This window comes from Notolepis coatsorum (assembly GCF_963971535.1).
Source record: "Notolepis coatsorum genome assembly, chromosome: 1".
In the NCBI taxonomy this organism is placed as follows: domain Eukaryota; kingdom Metazoa; phylum Chordata; class Actinopteri; order Aulopiformes; family Paralepididae; genus Notolepis; species Notolepis coatsorum.
In genome coordinates, this window is record NC_140165.1 from 78,607,418 (window position 1) to 78,630,075 (window position 22,658).

Consider the following 22,658-nt stretch of genomic DNA (forward strand, 5'->3'; position numbering starts at 1 on the left):
ATTACATCAACAGACAAGATGGCAGTGATATGATTGGTGGTTGTCCCACTATGACACATCTCACAAACATGACTGTAGAAGGAAAGAGTTCTGGCATTCTATCCAATCACTTCCTGGAACTGGACACTCCCAATCAGCCCCTTTCTATGATTGCTTTAACCCTTTCACTGCCACACGTCAGAAGGTTAACCCTAGTTTACTATCACACCCGTCTGTAGTGTGATAGTAAAGGGTTAACCTTCTGTAGTGTGGTAGTGAAAGTTTGTCGTGTGGCAGTGAAAGGATCAACCTTCTGTGTTGTCGCAGTGAAAGGGTTAACCATTTGGTAGTGCGGCAGTGAAAGGGTTAACCAAACATGTAATGGTACCTCGGGCGAAGAACCATATAACTCAGTTTTAAGTTTTCAAAGGAACAATGATTTCAAACATTATTATCTAAAGATGGTAAGTTAAGAGTGTTGTGTTTATTCATAGTTAAAGAGGTTGAGTACTTTCTTGCAATAAAGCACATTCACACTTCAAGTGATATGGATTGACTTTACAACTGCAAATACACGAGTTATATGGTTCTTCAGTGAAACGGTTACATTGTGAAGCAACTTGCAGATTTGTCAGCGCTTTCAGTTCAAACCGCCACCTGAAAACAGTCACGTTCAGACGACCAGGTGGGTATATTTCACTGCAGGAGTGAGGTCACACCAAGGCCTTATCATCACATGGTACAAACAGTGTTATACTTTCTTTATACTCTTAACTGTATAAACTTGGGGTCATTGGCGAAAATAACAATCCCTTTGATTTAGAAAAAGTGACGCGAGGGTTGTGTCACAAATAGAGACAGAGAATAGACCAATAGAGGAATAGACCAACATTTAAAGACGTGAAAGACATTTAAAGACCACCATTTGGGGGACCCTGATGGAAACAAGACAAACGTCTTTCTCAGGTCTGCATCCCCTTAACAATTGTATGTATTGAGCCGTACTGTATTGTACCCATTCTGCAATCTGTTAAATAAAGTTTTCATTCATTCATTCATTCATTCATTCATTCATTCATTTTCATTCATTCATTCATTCATTTAAAGTAGAAAAAAGACGTGATCACAGAATCCTGAATGTTATGAGTGACAGAACTCTTCCTTGATGTCAGAGTGTGAAGAGATGATTGTATTTTTAACTTGCGACGCACCGATACCATTTTCTCACAGCCGATACAGCGTCGGAAGACTAAACCTTCAGTTATCAGCTGATAGTCAGAAGACAAAACCTTCAGTTATCAGCCGATAGAGTCCGAAGACTAAACCTTCAGTTATTGGCCGATACAGAGGACCTGAACAGTAGAGACTTAGAGACCACTGGTTTGGGGTCGTTGGACAAAGATTATTGAGATATATTACCGGTAATCAAATTATCTCCATTCGAGAGATCTGACGTTCTTCTATGTGTCAGAAATGCAGCAAAATAAGTCACTTTGCTTTGATATCTGACATGTTATACATGGTTCTTGGTATCAGATTTTAGTAACGGGGAAATTATTAGATACCGATACCCTGTTTTAGCCTGGTATCAGACTGATATCCCATACCAGTATCAGTGTTGGCCTGGTATCAGACCGATATCCCATACCAGTATCAGTGTTGGCCTGGTATCAGACCCATATCCCATACCAGTATCGGTGAATCCCTATTTTTCATTTTATTTATTTTATTATTTTCAGACTGCTACTACCGTTTCCCTACTGCACAACAGACGGACACAGACAGACACAGTTAATATGTACAGGATTTACAACACATATTTCCCCCTTTATCTAGGCAGGAGGAGAGGCAAGGAGCTACAGTAGGAGGTGGATCGGAACATGTCCCTCGGCTCTGTAGATAGAAACTAGGACCTAGGAGGTGGATTGGAATAATGTCCTTTCAAGGAGATAAAGGGAACTAGTAGCTTGCATTGGAACGTGTCCCACAGTTCATTGGAGAGGCATACAGTAGGTGCAAGGACGGAGGTGGTGGTTTGGAACCTATCCTTTAGTTTGAGACGAGGAGCTAGGAGGAGGAGGCTTGAAATGTGTCCCCCAGCGCTGCAGATGGGAGACGAGGACAGAGAAGTTGGTTTGGAACGTGTCCTCAGGACATACTGGGTAGAAGTCTCAGAAAATGACGCATGGTATGTATTGGAATGTGCCCTTCGACTGGGCGGAGACGCACACTTAACCCGTTCACTGCCACACCACCAAAGGGTTAACCCTTTCACTGCGACAATACAGAAGGTTAACCCGCTCACTGCCACGCAACAAGGGTTTAACCCTTTCACAACCACACTACAGAAGGTTAACCCTGACACTACCACACTACAGACGGTTAACCCTTTAACTACCACACTACAGAAGGTTAACCCTTTCACTACCACACTACAGAAGGTTAACCCTTTCACTACCACACTACAGACGGTTAACCTTTCACTACCACTACAGAAGGTTAACCCTTTCACTACCACACTACAGAAGGTTAACCCTTTCACTACACTAGTGAAAGGGTTAACCTTCTGTAGTGTGGTAGTGAAAGGGTTAATGTGATGGGTTAATAGCAGGCGTCCCTCAGTTCAGCCGACCGATACCGCGGATTAGAGACGATACTCAAGGGGCTAGGGAGCCAATTGGAATGTGTCCTCGGCTCAAAGTGGCATACTGCAGGTAGACACAGGGACCTAAAGAGGTGGATTGGGACGTATCCTTCAGGATAAGATATACAGGACAATACAATATAGTTCTATCCAGTCATAGAAATGATGGTCATCAGCACTGTTGCCCCACAGCAGCAAGGTCTTGTTTGAACCTGATGGGGGCTTTTTTCTTCTTTCCGTTTTTTTTTTTGCCTTTCTATCCTTTTCTCCCATCCCCCAATTTTGTCGTTATACCAATTCCCTTCCTGGTCGTTGCGCTGCCCTACTGTCGGTCTGGGGAGGGTGTAGACTATCCTACTGTCGGTCTGGGGAGGGTGTAGACTACCCTACTGTCGGTCTGGGGAGGGTGTAGACTATCCTACTGTCGGTCTGGGGAGGGTGTAGACTATCCTACTGTCAGTCTGGGGAGGGTGTAGACTACCCTACTGTCTGTCTGGGGAGGGTGTAGACTACCCTACTGTCAGTCTGGGGAGGGTGTAGACTACCCTACTGTCAGTCTGGGGAGGGTGTAGACTACCCTACTGTCAGTCTGGGGAGGGTGTAGACTACCCTACTGTCGGTCTGGGGAGGTTGTAGACTACCCTACTGTCGGTCTGGGGAGGTTGTAGACTACCCTACTGTCGGTCTGGGGAGGGCTGTAGACTACCCTACTGTCGGTCTGGGGAGGTTGTAGACTGATGTATGTGGAGTCGCCATCCGCTTCTTTTCACCCGACAGCGAGGAGTTTCACTGGGAGAGCGTAACGTGCAACATGCCATCTCCCCCAGATCCCCTCCCTGCTGAACAGGCACCCGACCGACCAGTAGGAGTCACTGTTGCAACGACCAGGATTCACGCCCCCACCGGCTTCCCACGCTTGTACACTGTGTTCATAGGGACGACTGACCAAAGCCGGAGGTACCGCCGACACCCCGGGAATTGAACCCCCGGGACTCTGTGCTCTTATGCCTCTTTCTGTGTGGAGTTTGACCCTGTGGTTGTGTTGGTCTCCTTCCGTTATCTCGACCGAGGTACTAACATTAAAAACCCTTTCACTACCACACTACAGAAGGTTAACCTTTCACTACCACACGGTTAACCGTCTGTAGTGTGGTAGTGAAAGGGTTAACCGTCTGTAGTGTGGTAGTGAAAGGGTTAACCATCTGTAGTGTGGTAGTGAAAGGGTTAACCGTCTGTAGTGTGGTAGTGAAAGGTTAACCGTCTGTAGTGTGGTAGTGAAAGGGTTAACCGTCTGTAGTGTGGTAGTGAAAGGGTTAACCGTCTGTAGTGTGGTAGTGAAAGGGTTAACCTTCTGTAGTGTGGTAGTGAAAGGGTTAACCCGTTGTCGCATGGCAGTGAAAGGGTTAACTTTCTGTATTGTCGCAGTGAAAGGGTTAACCCTTTGGTAGTGTGGTGGTGAAAGGGTTAAAACTGGAGCCGTCTGCTCCTGAGTGGTCAGGACGGGTCACATGCAGGAGATCCTGTCCCCATGGTGATGAATAAAAATATGGATGCTTGACGTCTCGATTAAAAAACATTCCAATTGTTATTTTCACTCAAAGTCGCGTTCGATTCGACACGTCGGTGTCAGGAAAGCGAACGGACTCTCCGTTGAAGTTTTGACACATTGTATCATTTCAACAATGTCCCCTGGGTGAGTGGCCTGAATTTACCGCTACGGTGATATGGAACGAGTCCGAGTAAGAAAAAAACGACGTATCCTTGAGACCAGGGGAGAAGGGACCCGTTTGGTGTAGACTGTAGTAGTAGAAATGCAACGTGTCTAAAGACCAGGACACAGGGGTTAAGGAGGTGAAGAGGACATAGGTATGAGGTGAAATGGTACGTACCCTTCAGATTAAAGAGGAGAGAAAAAGTTTGGTGTCCACGTATTAGGAGATTCTGAGGGGTGGGAGGACAATAAATGGAACGTGTCCTAGAGAGTAAGGGGACTTGTTTAGTGATCAGAAGATGAATTGGAACATGTCCTTCAGACTAGTGGACAAGGGATCTGTTGGGTGTCCAGTAGTAGACATGGGATGAGTCCCATCAGACTAGTGGACAAGGGATCTGTTTGGTATCCAGTAGTAGAAATGGGATGTGTCCCATCAGACCAGTGGAGAGGGGATCTGTTTGGTGTCCAGTAGAAGCGGTTCCGGTTCCGGTTCTGGTTCAGGTTCAGGTTCCAGGGTGGTTCTGCTGGGCTGGTTCTCTGTGTCAGTAGTACTGGTACCATCCACTGGAGCCTCATCCTGCGAGGACACACACAAACACACACACACACACACACACACACATGCACATTAGAGTGTGTAATTCTGTCAAACTGCTTGGTGTTGTGTTTTGTTTACATGTTTTGTCTTGGTCTGATGTGTAGGTTAGTGTACAATCATACTGTTTGACTTGGTGTATATGCTGTGTGCAGTACTGTAGTTACAGTATGTGTTTGTTTGCAGGCTTTCATTCTAGAGTGTGTGTGTGTGTGTGTGTGTGTTCACTGTCACCCAGGGGTGTGTCTGTGTGTGTATTTGTGTGTGTATATGTGTGTGCTCACTGTCACCCAGGGGTGTGTCTGTGTGTGTGTGTGTGTGATCACTCACTGTCACCCAGGGGTGTGCGAGGACTTCATCGGCAGTGTATCGAGCGTCCACATTCACCTGCAACATCTGGCCAATCAGCATCTAAGAAACGGGTCAACGAGAAGGTTAGGAGGTTAACAAGTAGTATCAAAGGTAAACATTGTATGACTTCTTATAACCAAATGTGGTTCATTCATTCTACTTCAGAATATATAATATGGGTGTAAAAGCTCACAAATATTTTACGTAGAGACAAACCCTGAGTCGATCAGAGCTTCCTGCGCTGAGCTATGGTAACTTTTGCGCACCTACTGTACCGCATAATACCTCCGGGAATCCGTGGAGGCATGAGGCATTCACCGGTAGGGGTAGGTGCGGAAAAGTGACCATATCTCAGCGAAGGAAGCTCTGATCGACTCTGGGTTTGGTTATATGTGTTCCAGAGACTCCCATTTCTCCGCCCGGACCATATAAAATGTAACACACAGTGTGAAATAAGGTTTCAAAGGGTAGGCGATACTGCCACCCAGCAGGATTCGGCCGGCATTGCAATCTCAAGGTCTCAGAATGAGTCCCAATGATACACCGAGGTCCGTGAGACTGTATAGAATATTAAAAGCGAATAAAAGAAAAAACGAGAAAAAACTATGAAAACCCGAGTATAGTCGGGTTCTGGCGCTCAACTGCTGGCGCGATAACCCGACTATAGTCGTGATTGCCGCTGAATGTGTTAATACAGGTCAGATTTGTTTTTATGTTATATGTTATTTTGATGTTAAATGATAATAAAATCTTGAATCTTGACTTACTTTTGTATTTTCCTTCAAGTATCCACCTGATTTGTACAAGTGGTGGCTTATTTTGAAGGTATGAACCTGTACTTTCATATCATCAAAAAAATGGAAGATCCCTCAAAAGCACCTAAAGTCTGTGCTGAGTCACATTTGTTATAATATAAGCCAGCTCTATTTTGTACTTTATTTTAAATGATAATAAAATCTTGAATCTTGACTACTTTTCTATTTTCCTTTATCCTGTAGTTTGGTTATAAGATGACAATAAGAGATATCTTTCTCATCATTACATCATAATAATGAAGCCAAATGTCTGCTCTCCTGCAGTGCACCTGGAAGGTGTCAGGTGGGGGAGGGGTTGTGTATATTGCAATGGCCCCTGGGTAAAGTAGTTCATGCATGTATCATTAACACATTGAGTGCCAGCAGGGGGCGCCAGAATTAGCGCTTGAATGCCAGCCTTTTTAGACTGATTTTCCGATATTTCATGATTTTCATGGAGCTATTTCTATATTCTATATTATGGCTATGTGTCTAATACGCCCGCCGCTTATCAATGACTTGCTTGCAGTCAACATGTACGAAACGGATAGTTTTTTCATCTGTACATTTCCGTTTTATACCATTTAGTATGAATAGTTTTCAAATAAACGCTAGATTCTCTCTCTCACTCACCTCACTCACCTCACTCACCTCACTCACCTCACTCACCTCACTCACCTCACTCACTCACTCATCAGATGTTCTGCAAAAAGATTCTTCCAATTCCTGATCGCCATTCCAAATATCGATTGCGTTTTTTGATCAAACGCTGGGTACTCGAAACGCATAATCCACGCTGTTCTGAGGGTCGGCGATGACTGCAGTAGGCTCGGGTTACATGCCTGAGAAGTAAAATGTGGATTCCGGATTTTTCTTTTCCCATGCATTTTCATTCAGTCCAATCCAATGCGTGCATTACCATCCGAGAGACGATAGGGGGCGGTATTTTCCCTGTTCGAGCTCAGAGACATTCCCAATGGTAACGTGAGGCTAGATTGATGAAAAATGAATGGAAATCGCTAATAAAAGAAATAACGATTAAATAACGAGATTTCTCGTTCTTGGCACTCAACGCATGGCATGAACTAACAAGATTTCTCGTGGCTGGCACTCAAAGTGTTAACAGAAACAGCTTCAAGCTTTGAAGGTCTCAACACAAGCTATTGTGGCATCATCATGGTTCATAAGACATACATTGAAAAGTATCCAATCCCGATTTGTACAAGTGATGGCTTATTTTGAAGGTATGAACCTGTGCTTTCATATCATGTAAAAATAAATACATTTGAAGATGGCTCAACAAGACCCTAATGCCTGTGCCTGGTCACATAATGGTACCTTAGCAGGCAGCGTGATGCTGTCCCAGTCTGGAGAAGGAAACTATGGTACCTTAGCAGGCAGCGTGATGCTGTCCCAGTCTGGAGAAGGAAACTATGGTACCTTAGCAGGCAGCGTGATGCTATCCCAGTCTGGAGAAGGAAACTATGGTACCTTAGCAGGCAGCGTGATGCTGTCCCAGTCTGGAGAAGGAAACTCCAACTTCCCTCTTAATATCTGATCAAATAACTCCTCCTGCACATTATTCTCACTGTGGAGAAGGGAAGAGAGGGGGAGAGAAGAGATGAGGAGAAGAAAAGAGATGAGAAGAGAGAAGAAAAGAAGAGAGAAGTGAAGTGAAGAAACAATGAGAACAGAAGAGAGAACATTTTGTAATTGAATTTACAATTAAATATTTAAACTGATGAAATATTGAAATACTGGTTTTACGATTAACTAACAACTTAATTATATTTTTTCATTTGCAATCATTTTGACAGAGTAAGAGTGCCGTAAATTGGAGCCGGAACACACTCAAACTGGACCCTAAATTCAGAGCATCATCAGAAATCTTCCTCTCAGAACATCATCCTCTCAGTCAGAGCATCATCCTCTCAGAGCATCATCCTCTCAGTCAGAGCATCATCCTCTCAGTCAGAGCATCATCCTCTCAGAACATCATCCTCTCAGAGCATCATCCTCTCATAACATCATCCTCTCAGAGCATCATCCTCAGTCAGAGCATCATCCTCTCAGTCAGAGCATCATCCTCTCAGAACATCATCCTCTCAGAACATCATCCTCTCAGAGCATCATCCTCTCAGTCAGAGCATCATCCTCTCAGAGCATCATCCTCTCAGAGCATCATCCTCTCAGAACATCATCCTCTCAGAGCATCATCCTCTCAGAGCATCATCCTCTCAGAACATCATCCTCTCAGAACATCATCCTCTCAGTCAGAGCATCATCCTCTCAGTCAGAACATCATCCTCTCAGAGCATCATCCTCTCAGTCAGAGCATCATCCTCTCAGTCAGAGCATCATCCTCTCAGTCAGAGCATCATCCTCTCAGTCAGAGCATCATCCTCTCAGAGCATCATCCTCTCAGAACATCATGAATGAATGAATGAATTTATTCACACACACACACACACACACACACACACACACGATACATTACATGTAAGTATCCTCATGTGATATAACAATGTCGCAAATTGTGTGCATGTGCCAGGTCTCCCATGAAGCTATTTAAAGCTTTTGGAGGGAGCCTGAACACAGATACAAACAGAATATAAACAACAAAACAATAAACAAAAAACAAAACAAAACAATACAACGTGGGTAGGTTTACACACCTACCTACTAACTGACATATAACAGAGATAATAATACAGACAATTGTATTCCTAAGTTATAATTTTAATTAGAGATATGATTTAAGCAGTTCCTCTTTCAGTGATTTTTTAAATGTTTTAAAGGTTTTAGTCATTTTCAGATTTTCGTCAAGCTTGTTCCAGATCTGTGGACCCCTGCATGCTATGCTTAGGCTAGCACAATTGAGCCTTCTCCTCTTGCCAAATATAAGATGCTTATTTCTTGTGTTGTGGATATGCAGTGGTTGGCAGACTGGGACAAGCTCAGACAGTCTGTGATTCATGTTGTTGACAACTTGATACATAATTGATGCGTTTTGATGAATGTTAAATTCAGCGAGCCTCAGGAGACCAAAGCGATGGAACAGAGGCTTTGAGGGCGCTCTATACCCGGACCATGACAGCACTCGTAGTACCCTCTTTTGTAAGCTTTCTAGTTTCTTGAGATGGCTGGGGTATGTGTTGCACCATATGACATTACAGTAATTAATGAGGGGTTCATACAAAGTTTTGTATAAAGTGAGAAGGGCAGGCAAGGGAAGAAAATGGCGTATTTTGCAGAATAAGCCAACATATTTGGACAGTTTTGTTTGTAGATATTTTATGTGGCATTTGAAGTTGAGTGACTCATCGATGACGACCCCCAGGAATTTTGTGGACACCACTCTTGACAGCTCTTTTCCATTTATTTGTATGCACATGTGATGTGTGCGCATCCAATTTGAGTGGAAGACAATAAAGTTTGTTTTGCTGAGATTAAGTGATAATTTGTTGCATTTAAACCAGGTGTCCACTTTTTGTAGTTCTGTGTTGAGTAGATCTTGAAGCTCGAGTGGATTTTTATGTGACAGAAACAAATTAGTGTCATCAGCGAATATTACTTTGTGCAGAAGTTCAGATGAGTTGACAAAGTCATTTATATAGAGAATAAATAGTAAAGGCCCTAGAATTGACCCCTGGGGGACCCCATATTTGATGTCCATTTTTATTGATTTGTGATTGTTTATATCGACGTACTGTTGCCTACCATGTAAATAGCTACTGAACCAGTTGAGAGCCAGACCCCTTATGCCATAATGGTGTAGTTTCCCAAGTAGAATAGTGAAGTCAATGGTGTCAAAGGCCTTTGATAAATCCAAGAAAACGCCCACCCCACAATCACCCTGATCAATGGCATCATGTATTTTTTCAATGAGGTCTAATATTGCCATGTTTGTTGTTCTCTTTTTCCTGAAGCCGTATTGTGAATTGGTGAGTATATTTAGCTTGGTGGTGTATTCGCTTAATCTATTGTACACAACTCACTCATAAACTTTGGATAGAGCTGGTAACACGGATATTGGACGGTAATTATTAATACTATTTTTGTCACCTGATTTATATATGGGTATTATTCTCCCAATTTTGATGTTTTTTGGCACCACACCATGTAGTAAGGACAAATTAATACAGTGAGCGAGTGGTCTGACTATAATATTGGCTATGGCTATTAGGATTTTGCTGCATATTCCATCAGCACCGGCTGTGCGAGTGTCCTTCATCTTCATGATAATGTTGAATAGTTCATCATGGTCAGTTGGTTTCATGAAAAAAGAGTTACCGTAATATAGTTACCTGATAAATACTGTTTAAAAAACACCCCCCCGGGATGGCTAATTTTATTCGCCAGGTCTTCACCAATGGATGCAAAGTAGGTATTGAATTTATCAGAGAGATCCTGCTGAGACATGTTTGCAGGGTCAGGGAGCACTGATGCTTTTTTGTCCCCGTTTAGTACTTTATTTAGAACTGACCATGTCCTTTTTTAATCACCCTGAGATGCTATTACCTGATCAGTATAATGATCACATTTGCTTTTCCTTATTAGATAAGTGAGTTTATTTCTATATAGATTGTATTTGTTTCTATTATTTATACTAGGCTTCGTAACTCTTTCAGTGCCACTCACGAGATTTCTCGTGTTTTTTTTATAGGTGGTTGCTAGCCACTCACGAGATTTCTCGGATTTTTAATTTTTTTTGCGATCTGAAAAATTATTGCATCACCCGAGCCTACCCGAGTATAGCCGACGATCACTGTGGAAAAAAGCGCCCCCTGTCGTCTCCCAGATGACATAAGTGATTTTGGAATGGACTCAATGAAAATGAATGGGGAAAAAAATCCGGTACTCCACATTTTCCAGTTCACTGATCCAGCCGGGGTTACCACAGTTCATTCTGGAGCCTCAGATCCCCGCGGATCATAGAGATCTACTGTGTCGCGTTGGATCCATACACTTATCGATTTTTTCGAATGGTGATCAGGAATTGGAATATACCAGTTGGATACCATCTGATGTCAGGTAAGGACTCTGTGTTATCAGTGGTAGGATAATCGGAGTAAGTTTGATGAAGTTATAAGCTGTTTTGTGAAATGTCTTCTTTCGGTTTCATTGTAAAAGTCCGAGAGGAAATCAACGGGGCGATTATCAGTGCGCGGCCGTAATGTGCGTGCGTGCACGTATAATATTGATCATCTAGCGTTTATTTGAAAACGATTCATAAAAAGGCAGACGAATATCAACGTTGTGGAATATTCCACTAAAAGACGATTTTCATAGAATGCTCCAGAATGAGCTGTTTTTTATATCAAAACGGGGGCTTTTCTAACTGCTCTGAAACGGAAACGACGCGATAAAAAAAGAATCTGCCTTCACAGCACTGACTGGAAAATAGTATTTGATAATGCGATGGGCAGATTAGACACATAGCCATAATTTAAAACATAGATTAGGCGATATTAACGTTAACATTGGCGCGGATGGTGGCATTCAAGCGGTAAAACGGAAAACCAGGCATGGCATTGAAAGAGTTAAGATAATGTTTGTAGAGTTTATTTTTGTGTTTAATGGATGTTAAGATGCCCTTTGTAAGCCAGGGGTTCTGGTCATTTTTACTGCTCATGACAGTCTTCTCAGGAATGGTGTTATGGATGGAGTCTGTTATTTCCAATATCAGACTATCATATGCAGTATCAGGATCACAGGCATCATATACATTTTTCCACCCTTTGGTCTCCAGGCTTCCATATAGTTGCTGCAGGGTTCTGTCATTTATTACTTTAATTGTTGTCTTACAAGGAGGGGGTGCAAGTTCACTGGCAAGATTTAGAGACAACATGACAGGGAAGTGATCAGTTATGTCAGTTAGGATCACTCCCGACTCCAGCTTGGTGTTTTGGATGTTGGTGATGATGTTGTCAATGGTAGACTTGGATGAGTGTGTTATTCTAGTGAAGATGTTTATAGTTGTGAAGAAGGAGGAAGAGTGCAGTGTATTAATGAAATAATTTTTTATAGAATCATCCTTGGAGATGTCTATGTTAAAATCTACCATGTGAATACAGTTGTTGTTTTTTATGTTTAATGAATGAAGGGTTTCCTCTAACTTGTTCCTAAAGACATCCAAGTTTGTGTCTGGGGGGCGATATATTACTCAGACGGTGAAGTTTTTTCCATTTTTTCCATTTATATCAATGAAGAGAGAATCAGAGCCGTCATCAAAGTCAACCATGTCACAAACATTTGCTTCAAGTTCAAGTTCTTTAATAGTTGTCATACAGAAGTACAGAATACTTTCATACAAAATGCTTCTTACTGTTACGCTCCAGAGACTGTGCTAGACAAGATAGTATCAAATAACATAATAACATAATATAGCATGAATTTAGAAGAAGAAAATGAGGTCACAGTGTTCGGTATAGACATATGTACAATGTTCTGAGTTACCATATAATATACAATACACAATACTATGCAGTGTACTAATGTACAGTACTATCTAGTGCAAAGCAGAAATGGGATGAGGTACAATTTTAGGTACAATTTACAGTAAGGTGTACGAGTTGTAGTGCAATCCTTCATCCATAAATATAAAGTGTGGGGAGTGGGTGCTACAGTGTGTTTGTTTAAAGTGGGTGTGTGCTATAAGTGTGTGGAGTGGGTGCTACAGTGTGTTTGTTTAAAGTGAGTGTGTGCGTGTGGATGTGTGTGCTATGTGCGTTTGGTGGTTGTTGTTGTGTAGTGTTCATTCATTGTTCGTTTAGCAGCCTGATGGCCTGGGGATAGAAGCTTCTTCTGAGTCTTTCTGTGCTCGCCTTGAGACTCCTGTATCGCTTGCCTGACCGCAGCAGTTCAAAGAGGCAGTTGTTCGGGTGACTGGAGTCTTTAATAGTATTCACGTAAAGACACACTCCTCCACCTATTTTCCCAATTCTGTTTTTATGGAAGAAATTATAGCCATCAAGATTGAGAATATCGGTGAACAACCTGTCATTTAGCCAAGTTTCACTGCAACCAACTATATCAAATTTACAGCCAGAAATAGAAAGTAATGATACAAGGTCAGTATGGTGTTTACAGAGGCTTCTAATATTGAGGTGCAATAGTGAAAGGGTGTTTTCGGTATTGAAACAATCGAGATGCTCAGGGTCATATTGCTTGCAGGTGATATTTCCACCATCAAGACAGCAGCGATGGACATGATCTCCATCATCATCACTCAAGCCAAAGAAGCCCATAATAAGGGAAATTCTTTTCACATATCATTGAGTAAAAATGACCTATGGTATTTAGAAATGTAACAGTATAAGAACCAGGCGTTCTATAAATGTAACACACGAATATTCGTCCCTGTCGCGCACTCATGCTCTCCCTCCCGCATCCAGTCGCCCTTTCGCGGTGCCCAAGTGATGGTATAATGTTCCTCTTTTCCATAAAAAAGTCAAGATTCCACGCAAGAGACATTTTGGTTATTTCAGAGAAAAGAAGGACGTTGAGAAAATCAAGTCTGCAGTATGCAAGAAACATTTTAGTCATTTCAGAGAATAGAAGGACGTTGAGAAAGTCAAGTCTGCAGCACGCAAGAAACATTTTAGTCATTTCAGAGAAAATAAGGACGTTGATCCTACCATTTTCACGGTTGTATGGTGTCATTGGAACTTGTCAAGCTCTTCCACATTTCTGATGACCAAAACTTTTGCGTTGTCTGGCGTGCCGTTTAATTTGATGAAGATCTTGCAGTTTGAGGTCCACGTTGATTGAATCTTCTTTTGGTAGCGGAGTAGACGGGCCTTTCTTGCGATGTCACCATTCTTTTTTGTGAAGTGTTCGTTTAGATACACGCTCGTTCCCTGTAGTTTGCGTCCTTGTTTTAGCAGGGCTATTTTAGCTTTTCGGTTGATGAAACGGATCATTACTGCAGGTGTATTCGTTTTGAGGCTGCAAGTGTAACGGGGAAGCCCGTGGGTATGTCCACAGTCACGGAAACAGGTGTGTTGACGAGTGACTGTGGCAGTGCGGGCTGGTAAATTAAACTCACTTCCTCATAACAGGGTTAACAGACGCATAGGTACGGTAGTTAGGAGTGAATTCACTTCTTAGTGCAGCGGCCTGTGTCGTCGCCCGCGGCGCGGGAGCCCCCTGTTCGACTCCCCCTCAGGACATTAACATTTAACATCAACACAGACCAATATGATCCGTCACAGTGGTGCCGTGACCCGGATGTCCTGAGGGGCGTGAGTTTAGGGAGGTGAGTGTAACGGGGAAGCCCGTGGGTATGTCCACAGTCACGGAAACAGGTGTGTTGACGAGTGACTGTGGCAGTGCGGGCTGGTAAATTAAACTCACTTCCTCATAACAGGGTTAACAGACACATAGGTACGGTAGTTAGGAGTGAATTCACTTCTTAGTGCAGCAGCCTGTGTCGTCGCCCGCGGCGCGGGAGCCCCCTGTTCGACTCCCCCTCGGGACATTAACATTTAACATCAACACAACGCAGACCAATATGATCCGTCACACGAGGTAATGGGTGGCAAGCCTCCACACTATTGGTATCCAGAGTGATTCCTTTAGTTAGGAAGAATTCCGCCACCTGTTCCTCTGCAGAAACGTACTCCTGAGTGCTGTGTTCCCCTCCTTCCCTACCTTTCACCGCCTGTGAGTACGACCAGGGTTTAATGTCCAGGCCGGAGATAATGATGTCATTCATTCTCGAGTATTGCTCGAGGCCGGCAACTCGGTTTTCCAGCTGGTCGATTACTTTATCTTTTTCCTCGACCAAACCCAGGATTTCTTTCTGCTGTTGCTTAATTTCGGCAATGTCTTTTGCGAGGAATTCGAGAGTGTATTTGAGTTCCTCTATGTCGTCCCCCATGTTTTTTTTAGGAGGCATTTTTCCAAATTCAAGTTGCCCCTGTCACTGTCACTCGCCCTCTGACAGCTGTCAGACTTTCCCGGTCCGGATGTGACGATCTCCCTCTACCTTCAGGAACTCATCACTCCACAATCCTTCACCCGCACCCTCAGATCCGCAGGTAGCCTGCTCCTCTCAGAACATCATCCTCTCAGAGCATCATCCTCTCAGAGCATCATCCTCTCAGAGCATCATCCTCTCAGTCAGAGCATCATCCTCTCAGAGCATTATCCTCTCAGTCAGAGCATCATCCTCTCAGAGCATCATCCTCTCAGTCAGAGCATCATCCTCTCAGAGCATCATCCTCTCAGTCAGAGCATCATCCTCTCAGAGCATCATCCTCTCAGTCAGAGCATAATCCTCTCAGTCAGAGCATCATCCTCTCAGTCAGAGCATCATCCTCTCAGAGCATCATCCTCTCAGTCAGAGCATCATCCTCTCAGTCAGAGCATCATCCTCTCAGTCAGAGCATCATCCTCTCAGTCAGAGCATCATCCTCTCAGAGCATCATCCTCTCAGTCAGAGCATCATCCTCTCAGAGCATCATCCTCTCAGTCAGAGCATCATCCTCTCAGAGACACTACAGCCACTCTGGCCGACCAGTAGGACCAGTGGATTGTTCTAATGTTTACAACAGTATGTTAATAGTATCAAGCTAACTGGCTATACTTGTTAGCATGCTAGCTGTCACTCAGCAACAGTGAAAATAAGTCTTTGTCAGATCCCAACTTGTCACAGCTTTTTTATTGACATGATTACAGGAGGGATTAGGACCTTAAACGTGTAACTGACATATCGACATGTTTCATCTTCCTGTGCCACGTCTGTTATACAAACGCACCCCTACAGTGTCATGAGATGTTTCCACTGTGGGTCATACCAACTGACCTTCTGAAGGGGGGGGGGATCATACCAACTGACCTTCTGAAGGGGGGGGGGGGGGAATCATACCAACTGACCTTCTGAAGGGGGGGGGGTCATACCAACTGACCTTCTGAAGGGGGGGAATCCACAGAGAAGAATGTAGGTGATGACTCCTGCTGCCCAGATGTCGACCTTCAGACCATAGCTACACACACACACACACACACACACACACACACACACACACACACACACACACACACACACACACACACACACACACACACACACACACACACACACACACACACACACACACACACACACACACACACACACACACACACATGATTATAGTTATCAGTCTTTATGCTGCAGTGTTGTTCTGTTTCTATCGTCTTATTTCTGTTCACACACACCCTTCCTTCCACATACACACACACACATATATATATATATATGTGGATACACAAATACTGTACACCTACCCAGTCTCAGCTATGATCTCAGGTGCCACATATGTAGGAGTCCCACACACCGTGAACAGAGGCCCCTCCACCACAGTGGCCAGGCCAAAGTCTCCGAGCTTCAGCGACTTGGTGCCGTCTGGGTACTCACACACCTGGAACACACACACATAGTTTACACACCTACAACACACACATATAGTATACACACCTACAACACACACACATAGTATAAAGACCTACAACACACACACATAGTTTACACACCTACAACACACACATAGTTTACACACCTACAACACACACATATTTTACACACCTACAACACACACACATAGTTTACACACCTACAACACACACATAGTATACACACCTACAACTAGGGCTGGGCGATATGGCCTAAATATGATATCACGATATTTTCTGACCTTTCGGCGATACACGATACACATCACAATGTTTTTCTTTTTTTCCCCAAACAATTCATTATGAGGCTTACCAAGACAGTATTTGAGTTTGCAATTTAACATTAAAGACAAAATAAAATACCCATGCATTTAATATTTTTATATTATATATTAGATTTAGATTATTAGATTATATATTGCATATATTTAGCAATGAGATATTATATGATTTAGATATGAAATATGATGAATTGAAAATGGGGGACCCTGATGTAAACAAGACGAAAGTCTTTCTCTGGTCTGTATCCCCTTAACAATGGACCTATCTCAAACCCTATCTCAAAGGGCAGGGTTTGAGATAGGTCTATTGTATGTATTGAGCTGTACTGTACCCATTCTGCAATATGTTAATAAAGTTTTAAATCAATCAATCAATCAATCAATCAATCAATCAATCAATCAATCAATCAATCAATAAATAGCATTTTAGCATTTTTATGAAACTACTGTATATTTGTATGTCTCTAAATGTTTTGATGAATTGAAAATGGAGGACCCTTATGTAAAAAAGCCAAAAGTCTTTTTCTGGTCTTCATCCTCCAGTCCACTGTTATTGTATTGAGCTGTACTGTACTGTACCCAATCTGCAATCTGTTAATAAAGTTTTCATTCATTCAGACGGCAAACAGAATAATTTTGATTGACAGTCGAGTCTGCCAATTACGTCACACCGCTTGCACCCGCCCTGCTGTTCTTAGCACCAATCGGCAAGCGCGTATGCATTTTTTTTACTTCCGCTATATCCGCCATTGATTTTGACGAGAGCTCAACGACAACAACAACGGTAGCTCCCCGCGGTTGACGTTTAGCTTTTAGCTCCGCAGGATGACTAAACGAGGCATAATGATTTTACTGCAACGAATGTTATAATAAAAGCCTTTCCATACATCTGTCTGATTGAAAACTTTATTAACAGACCGCAGAATGGGCACAACTCAGCGGCGCACGGGCTGAGATATGAACGAGTAATGCTTTTGCTATCTATCTAGGTCGACCTCGGACGTTGCTAATATGTTCGGGTAAATACGCTGATGTTATTGAACGTGTAACTATATAACGTTAATGCCACAAAACGAATGCATTTGTTAATCATAAGTAGTAACTTTGATGCAGTAGTGTGTGGGGGCAGCGTTGTTCAAAAGTTTGAACGTGTGGACCAGATTGACGCGACACAATCCTCTTGGGCAAAACATCACGATATCCACGATACGTTTAAAAAGTGTATCGTTAATGAACTGTACCCGATATTTATATAATATCGTCATATCGCCCAGCCCTACCTACAACACACACAGTTTACACACCTACAACACACACATAGTATACACACCTACAACACACACATAGAGTTTAAACACCATATAGTATAGTTTAAAGCTACAATGTGTAAGATGTCTTTGTTAGATCTCAACATGGACACACTGACTCACATTGCACAAAGTTTTAATGTGGCAGATACTGTAAATAGAGCCATTTGGTAGACATGTTTTCTGAAAGTTCCCATGACTTAATGTCCTTGTTTGAGAAGAACTGGTTTCAAAGTGAATGCTGAATTATTATTTCTGTACGTTATTTGTTATGCTTAAGTAGGCATATTTCTGGAGTGGTAAAAATACTGGTAGAAAATAGCTGCAAGGTAACCTAGCTTAGCACAAATGAATGGAAGCGGATACGGACCAGCTAGCCTTGCTTAAGACTCTAGCTGAACTTTGGCTGAACTTGAATTTCTGCCATGGTATTTGATGCCAAAATCAAGATTCTAATGAACATTCTAACCACACTACAGAAGGTTAACCCTTTCAATACCACGTGGTAGTGAAAGGTTAATCTTCTGTAGTGTGATCGTGAAAGGGTTAACCCTTTGTCGTGTGGCAGTGAAAGGGTTAACAAAGAGGAAATTGGTATCTATTGGTGTGTGTGTGTGTGTGTGTGTGTGTGTGTGTGTGTGTGTGTGTGTGTGTGTGTGTGTGTGTGTATACCAGTAGATTCTCAGGTTTGATGTCTCTGTGGACTATGTTCATCCTGTGAAGGTATTTAATGGCTCCAGACAGGTTGTAAACCATAGCACTGGCATCCCTCTCTGTGTATTTAGTAGACAACGTTATTGCATCAAACAGATCACCTCCCTAGAGAGAGGAGAGAGATGAGAGAGAGAGGAGTGAGAGAGAGGAGAGGAGAGAGGGGGGGGGGGCGGTTCTTTAAGTTTAAGTTTAGTTTGTTTATTTATTTTTTTACCCAGGGACAGTGCACATTAATGAACATCTTCAGTTTCCACATCAATGTAAATGTGCCAGATTTGAGCTTTCCCTCTGTAGTCCCTGCCTGCATGTCTTTATGGTGTGGGAGGAAACTGGAGTACCCAGAGGAAACCCAGGCGGACACAGGGAGAACATGCAAACTCCACACAGAAAGGCCCCCTGCTGGTGTTCGAACCCGGGACCTTCTTGCTGTGAGGCAGAAGTGCTAATGCAAGACAATATTTCAAGCCCATTCCTGTTTCACAAAAGCTTAGTTTCCTTGGTTTTTGTCGTCCCCTACAGGTCATAGTCAGTATGTCACTTTGTGCAGGAGAGGTTGAAGCATCACAGTAACAATCTAGGTAGTGATGCACCGATGTGAAAATTGTGGCCGATACCGATAACCGATATTAATATTGCTGTTCTGGCCGATACCGATATTTACCGATGTCGATATCTCTGTATAGAAAACACTTTATGATAATCAAATAAAGAGCAATTTCTTTTTACTTTTGTAACTTATTTTCAGAAATTACTGATATTTTGAAACTATTAAGGCCAAAACATGTAAAAATATATATATATATATATATATATATATATATATATATATATATATATATATATATATATATATTATAATTTTTTTAATATCGGCCCTATCTTGATATCGGACCGATACCGATGTGTAAAAAACTGCCATATCGGCCGATATTATATCAGCGGCCGATATATCGTGCATCACTAAATCTAGGTTATAATAATAATACACTTATTTGTATAGCACCTTTCATACAAGAATTGCAGCTCAAAGTGCTTTACAGTAGCAAAGAAAGACAGACATAGAATGATAGAATGAGCACAAAATTGGCAGATCAAGAGCAATGCATAAAGTGCAGATATAAAATAAGTATAAAACGAGCATCAAAATAGAACATTAGGTTCTAACATCCCAATAGGCCTCTTTGTTTACGGTTTGATCCATTTAAAAATAGACAGTAATAAAAGAGCAAAATAGTGCAATAGTGCAGTGCAATAAAACAGTTAGTAAAATAGAATCGACAGAGTAAAATAATGCAATAGTGCAGTTCTGAATGACTGTTTACAGTCTTTAGTTTAAAACCTGTAATAAAAGTAGTAAAGGGGTAAAAATAGAATGTTAAAAATAGAATAGAATAGAATAGAATAGAATAGAATAGAATAGAATAGACAGAGTAAAATCAGTGGCAATTTTTTCACGTCACAGTCAAAGATGGAAATGACAATTTACCCAAGCATAGTAACAATATACACAGGAATACATTCCCTGAGGTCCATAGATGTCCCTAGATACCAAGAACATGCTAATGGACCTTGTAGAATCTTCCATTTACTTGGGTATGTACTTTTAGGCGAATCTTCTGAAAATATGGCTAGGGCTTAAGAGGTTAACCCTTTTGCTACCACACTACAAAAGGTTAACCTTTCACTACCACACTACAGACGGTAACCTGTCTGTAGTGTGGTGGTGAAAGGTTACCCTTCTGTAGTGTGGTTGTGAAAGGGTTAACCCTTTGGTCGTGTGACAGTGAAAGAGTTGACCTTCTGTATTGTCACAGTGAAAGGGTTAATCCGTTGGTAGTGTGACAGTGAAAGAGTTGACCTTCTGTATTGTCACAGTGAAAGGGTTAACCCTTTGGTAGTGTGGTAGTGAAAGGGTTAACCCTTTGGTAGTGTGGTTGTGAAAGGGTTAACCCTTTGGTCGTGTGACAGTGAAAGAGTTGACCTTCTGTAGTGTCACAGTGAAAGGGTTAACCCTTTGGTAGTGTGACAGTGAAAGAGTTGACCTTCTGTATTGTCACAGTGAAAGGGTTAACCCTTTGGTAGTGTGGTTGTGAAAGGGTTAACCCTTTGGTAGTGTGACAGTGAAAGAGTTGACCCTCTGTATTGTCACAGTGAAAGGGTTAACCCTTTGGTAGTGTGGTAGTGAAAGGGTTAACCCTTTGGTAGTGTGGTAGTGAAAGGGTTAACCCTTTGGTAGTGTGGTTGTGAAAGGGTTAACCCTTTGGTAGTGTGACAGTGAAAGAGTTGACCTTCTGTACTGTCACAGTGAAAGGATTAACCCTTTGGTAGTGTGGTAGTGAAAGGGTTAACCCTTTGGTAATGTGGTAGTGAAAGGGTTAACCCTTTGGTAGTGTGGTAGTGAAAGGGTTAACCCTTTGGTAGTGTGGTAGTGAAAGGATTAACCCTTTGTGTTGTGAAGGATCAGATTAAACCGAATATATATATTTATTTATGGATATATATTTAATAGTATTTGTATATCGTTTGATATCCCTTGTATATTCCTTGTACATATACACTGAATATCCCTTTAGTCTACTAACAGCCCATAATAGTTTCATTCTACCATTGGACAGGAGCCTGGCGCCAGCAGCCAGGCCCCTTGGTTCAGGTTCAATCGTGCCGACGAACATGTCGTTACAAGCCCGGTTCCGCGTAGGAATACGTCTGGCGAAATACGAATGGTACTATTTGTTCACAGCGCATATATATATATGGCGCAAGTAAAGTAGAACTTTCTTTTAGTCCATTAGTCCTTTACCCTCCAACCTAGTAACAGACGTGAAGCCTCACCCACGACCCACGTGTGGTGCAGTATGGCCTACTTGGCCTCAGAATAGGCATTGAGACATCGTGTGGATTAATAGTTGAATTGTCATAGTTTGGCACTATACCGTCGAGTGGGACGTATTTCTATTAAGTTAATAATAGTCTATTATGTATGGTGCATCGTTCGGTTAGAGTTATAAAGTGAGCAGTACCCCCATCGTTCCTGGCTTTATCTAGAGTCTTAACCAGGCTGGGCAGACCACGTGTGGTGCTTTCATCCGAGGAGTTCTGGGCCAGGACGAGTGGACCTGCACATTGGATTACTTTACCCGGACGACGGCGAGCCCTACACGGCTTGGATTATCTACTTGCTTTGGGTGCTTTGATTATGCCATGGATAACAGCCAACACTGCTGAGTGTTGGAACTACCCCCCGAGAGGAGTCCAGGTGAGACGGCGCTCTACCCCGAGTGAGGTCGCCTCACGTCTCTTCGTTGTGGACCGGCAGCTACCGTCTACAAGAGGGCCCAGCTGTATTCATCTGTGGACCGAGGTTCTGTGGGCACCGTGTTCAGCACTCTGAATTCTCCCAAGAAATCGTTGGCCAGATGGGATATCGCCGGCGGCTCTCCTAACCCCCCCCCCTTACTGACTTACAACCAGCGGGACCCCCCTTTAGTGTATCCAGCTATAATCATTTAAGTACCATCGCTATAGTTCCCTAAAGAACCAGGTTGTATACTTGCTCCCTGCGTAACCAGAGATTGGACATTCAATGTTGATTTGCCTACGAATACTCATTTGCCTTACAAGTGCATTCAAATCATAAATGTCATTAAGTGAACGTTGTATATACCCTTTGCTATATAAAATATTCGATTTATACATTTGTGTGGACTTCGTTTCATCAGGTGGGAAAGTGTTCATCATATCTATATCATGTACTGTGTGGCCAGTAGTTAAAGTACATAATCGGTAGTGGTTTAATGATACCATACTTATCAATACAGTCAGGGAATTGTACCCCTCAG

The 22,658-nt window shown here is 42.5% G+C and overlaps 1 protein-coding gene across 1 annotated transcript in view; it reads right to left on the reverse strand.

Annotated features, from left to right (window-relative positions):
- Positions 1 to 4,316: 4,316 nt before the first annotated feature.
- The window catches only part of LOC311234450 (serine/threonine-protein kinase DCLK2-like), a 90,602-nt gene continuing 72,260 nt past the window's right edge, over positions 4,317 to 22,658 (reverse strand). Inside the window, exons 10-15 of the mRNA XM_084321629.1 lie at positions 18,778 to 18,924; positions 16,353 to 16,486; positions 15,992 to 16,069; positions 7,569 to 7,665; positions 5,263 to 5,343; positions 4,317 to 4,914 (exon numbers count right to left, since the gene is read on the reverse strand). Coding sequence (XP_084177755.1) covers positions 4,771 to 4,914; positions 5,263 to 5,343; positions 7,569 to 7,665; positions 15,992 to 16,069; positions 16,353 to 16,486; positions 18,778 to 18,924 — 681 coding nt within the window. The 3' untranslated portion in view covers positions 4,317 to 4,770. The remainder of the gene's footprint in view (positions 4,915 to 5,262; positions 5,344 to 7,568; positions 7,666 to 15,991; positions 16,070 to 16,352; positions 16,487 to 18,777; positions 18,925 to 22,658) is intronic.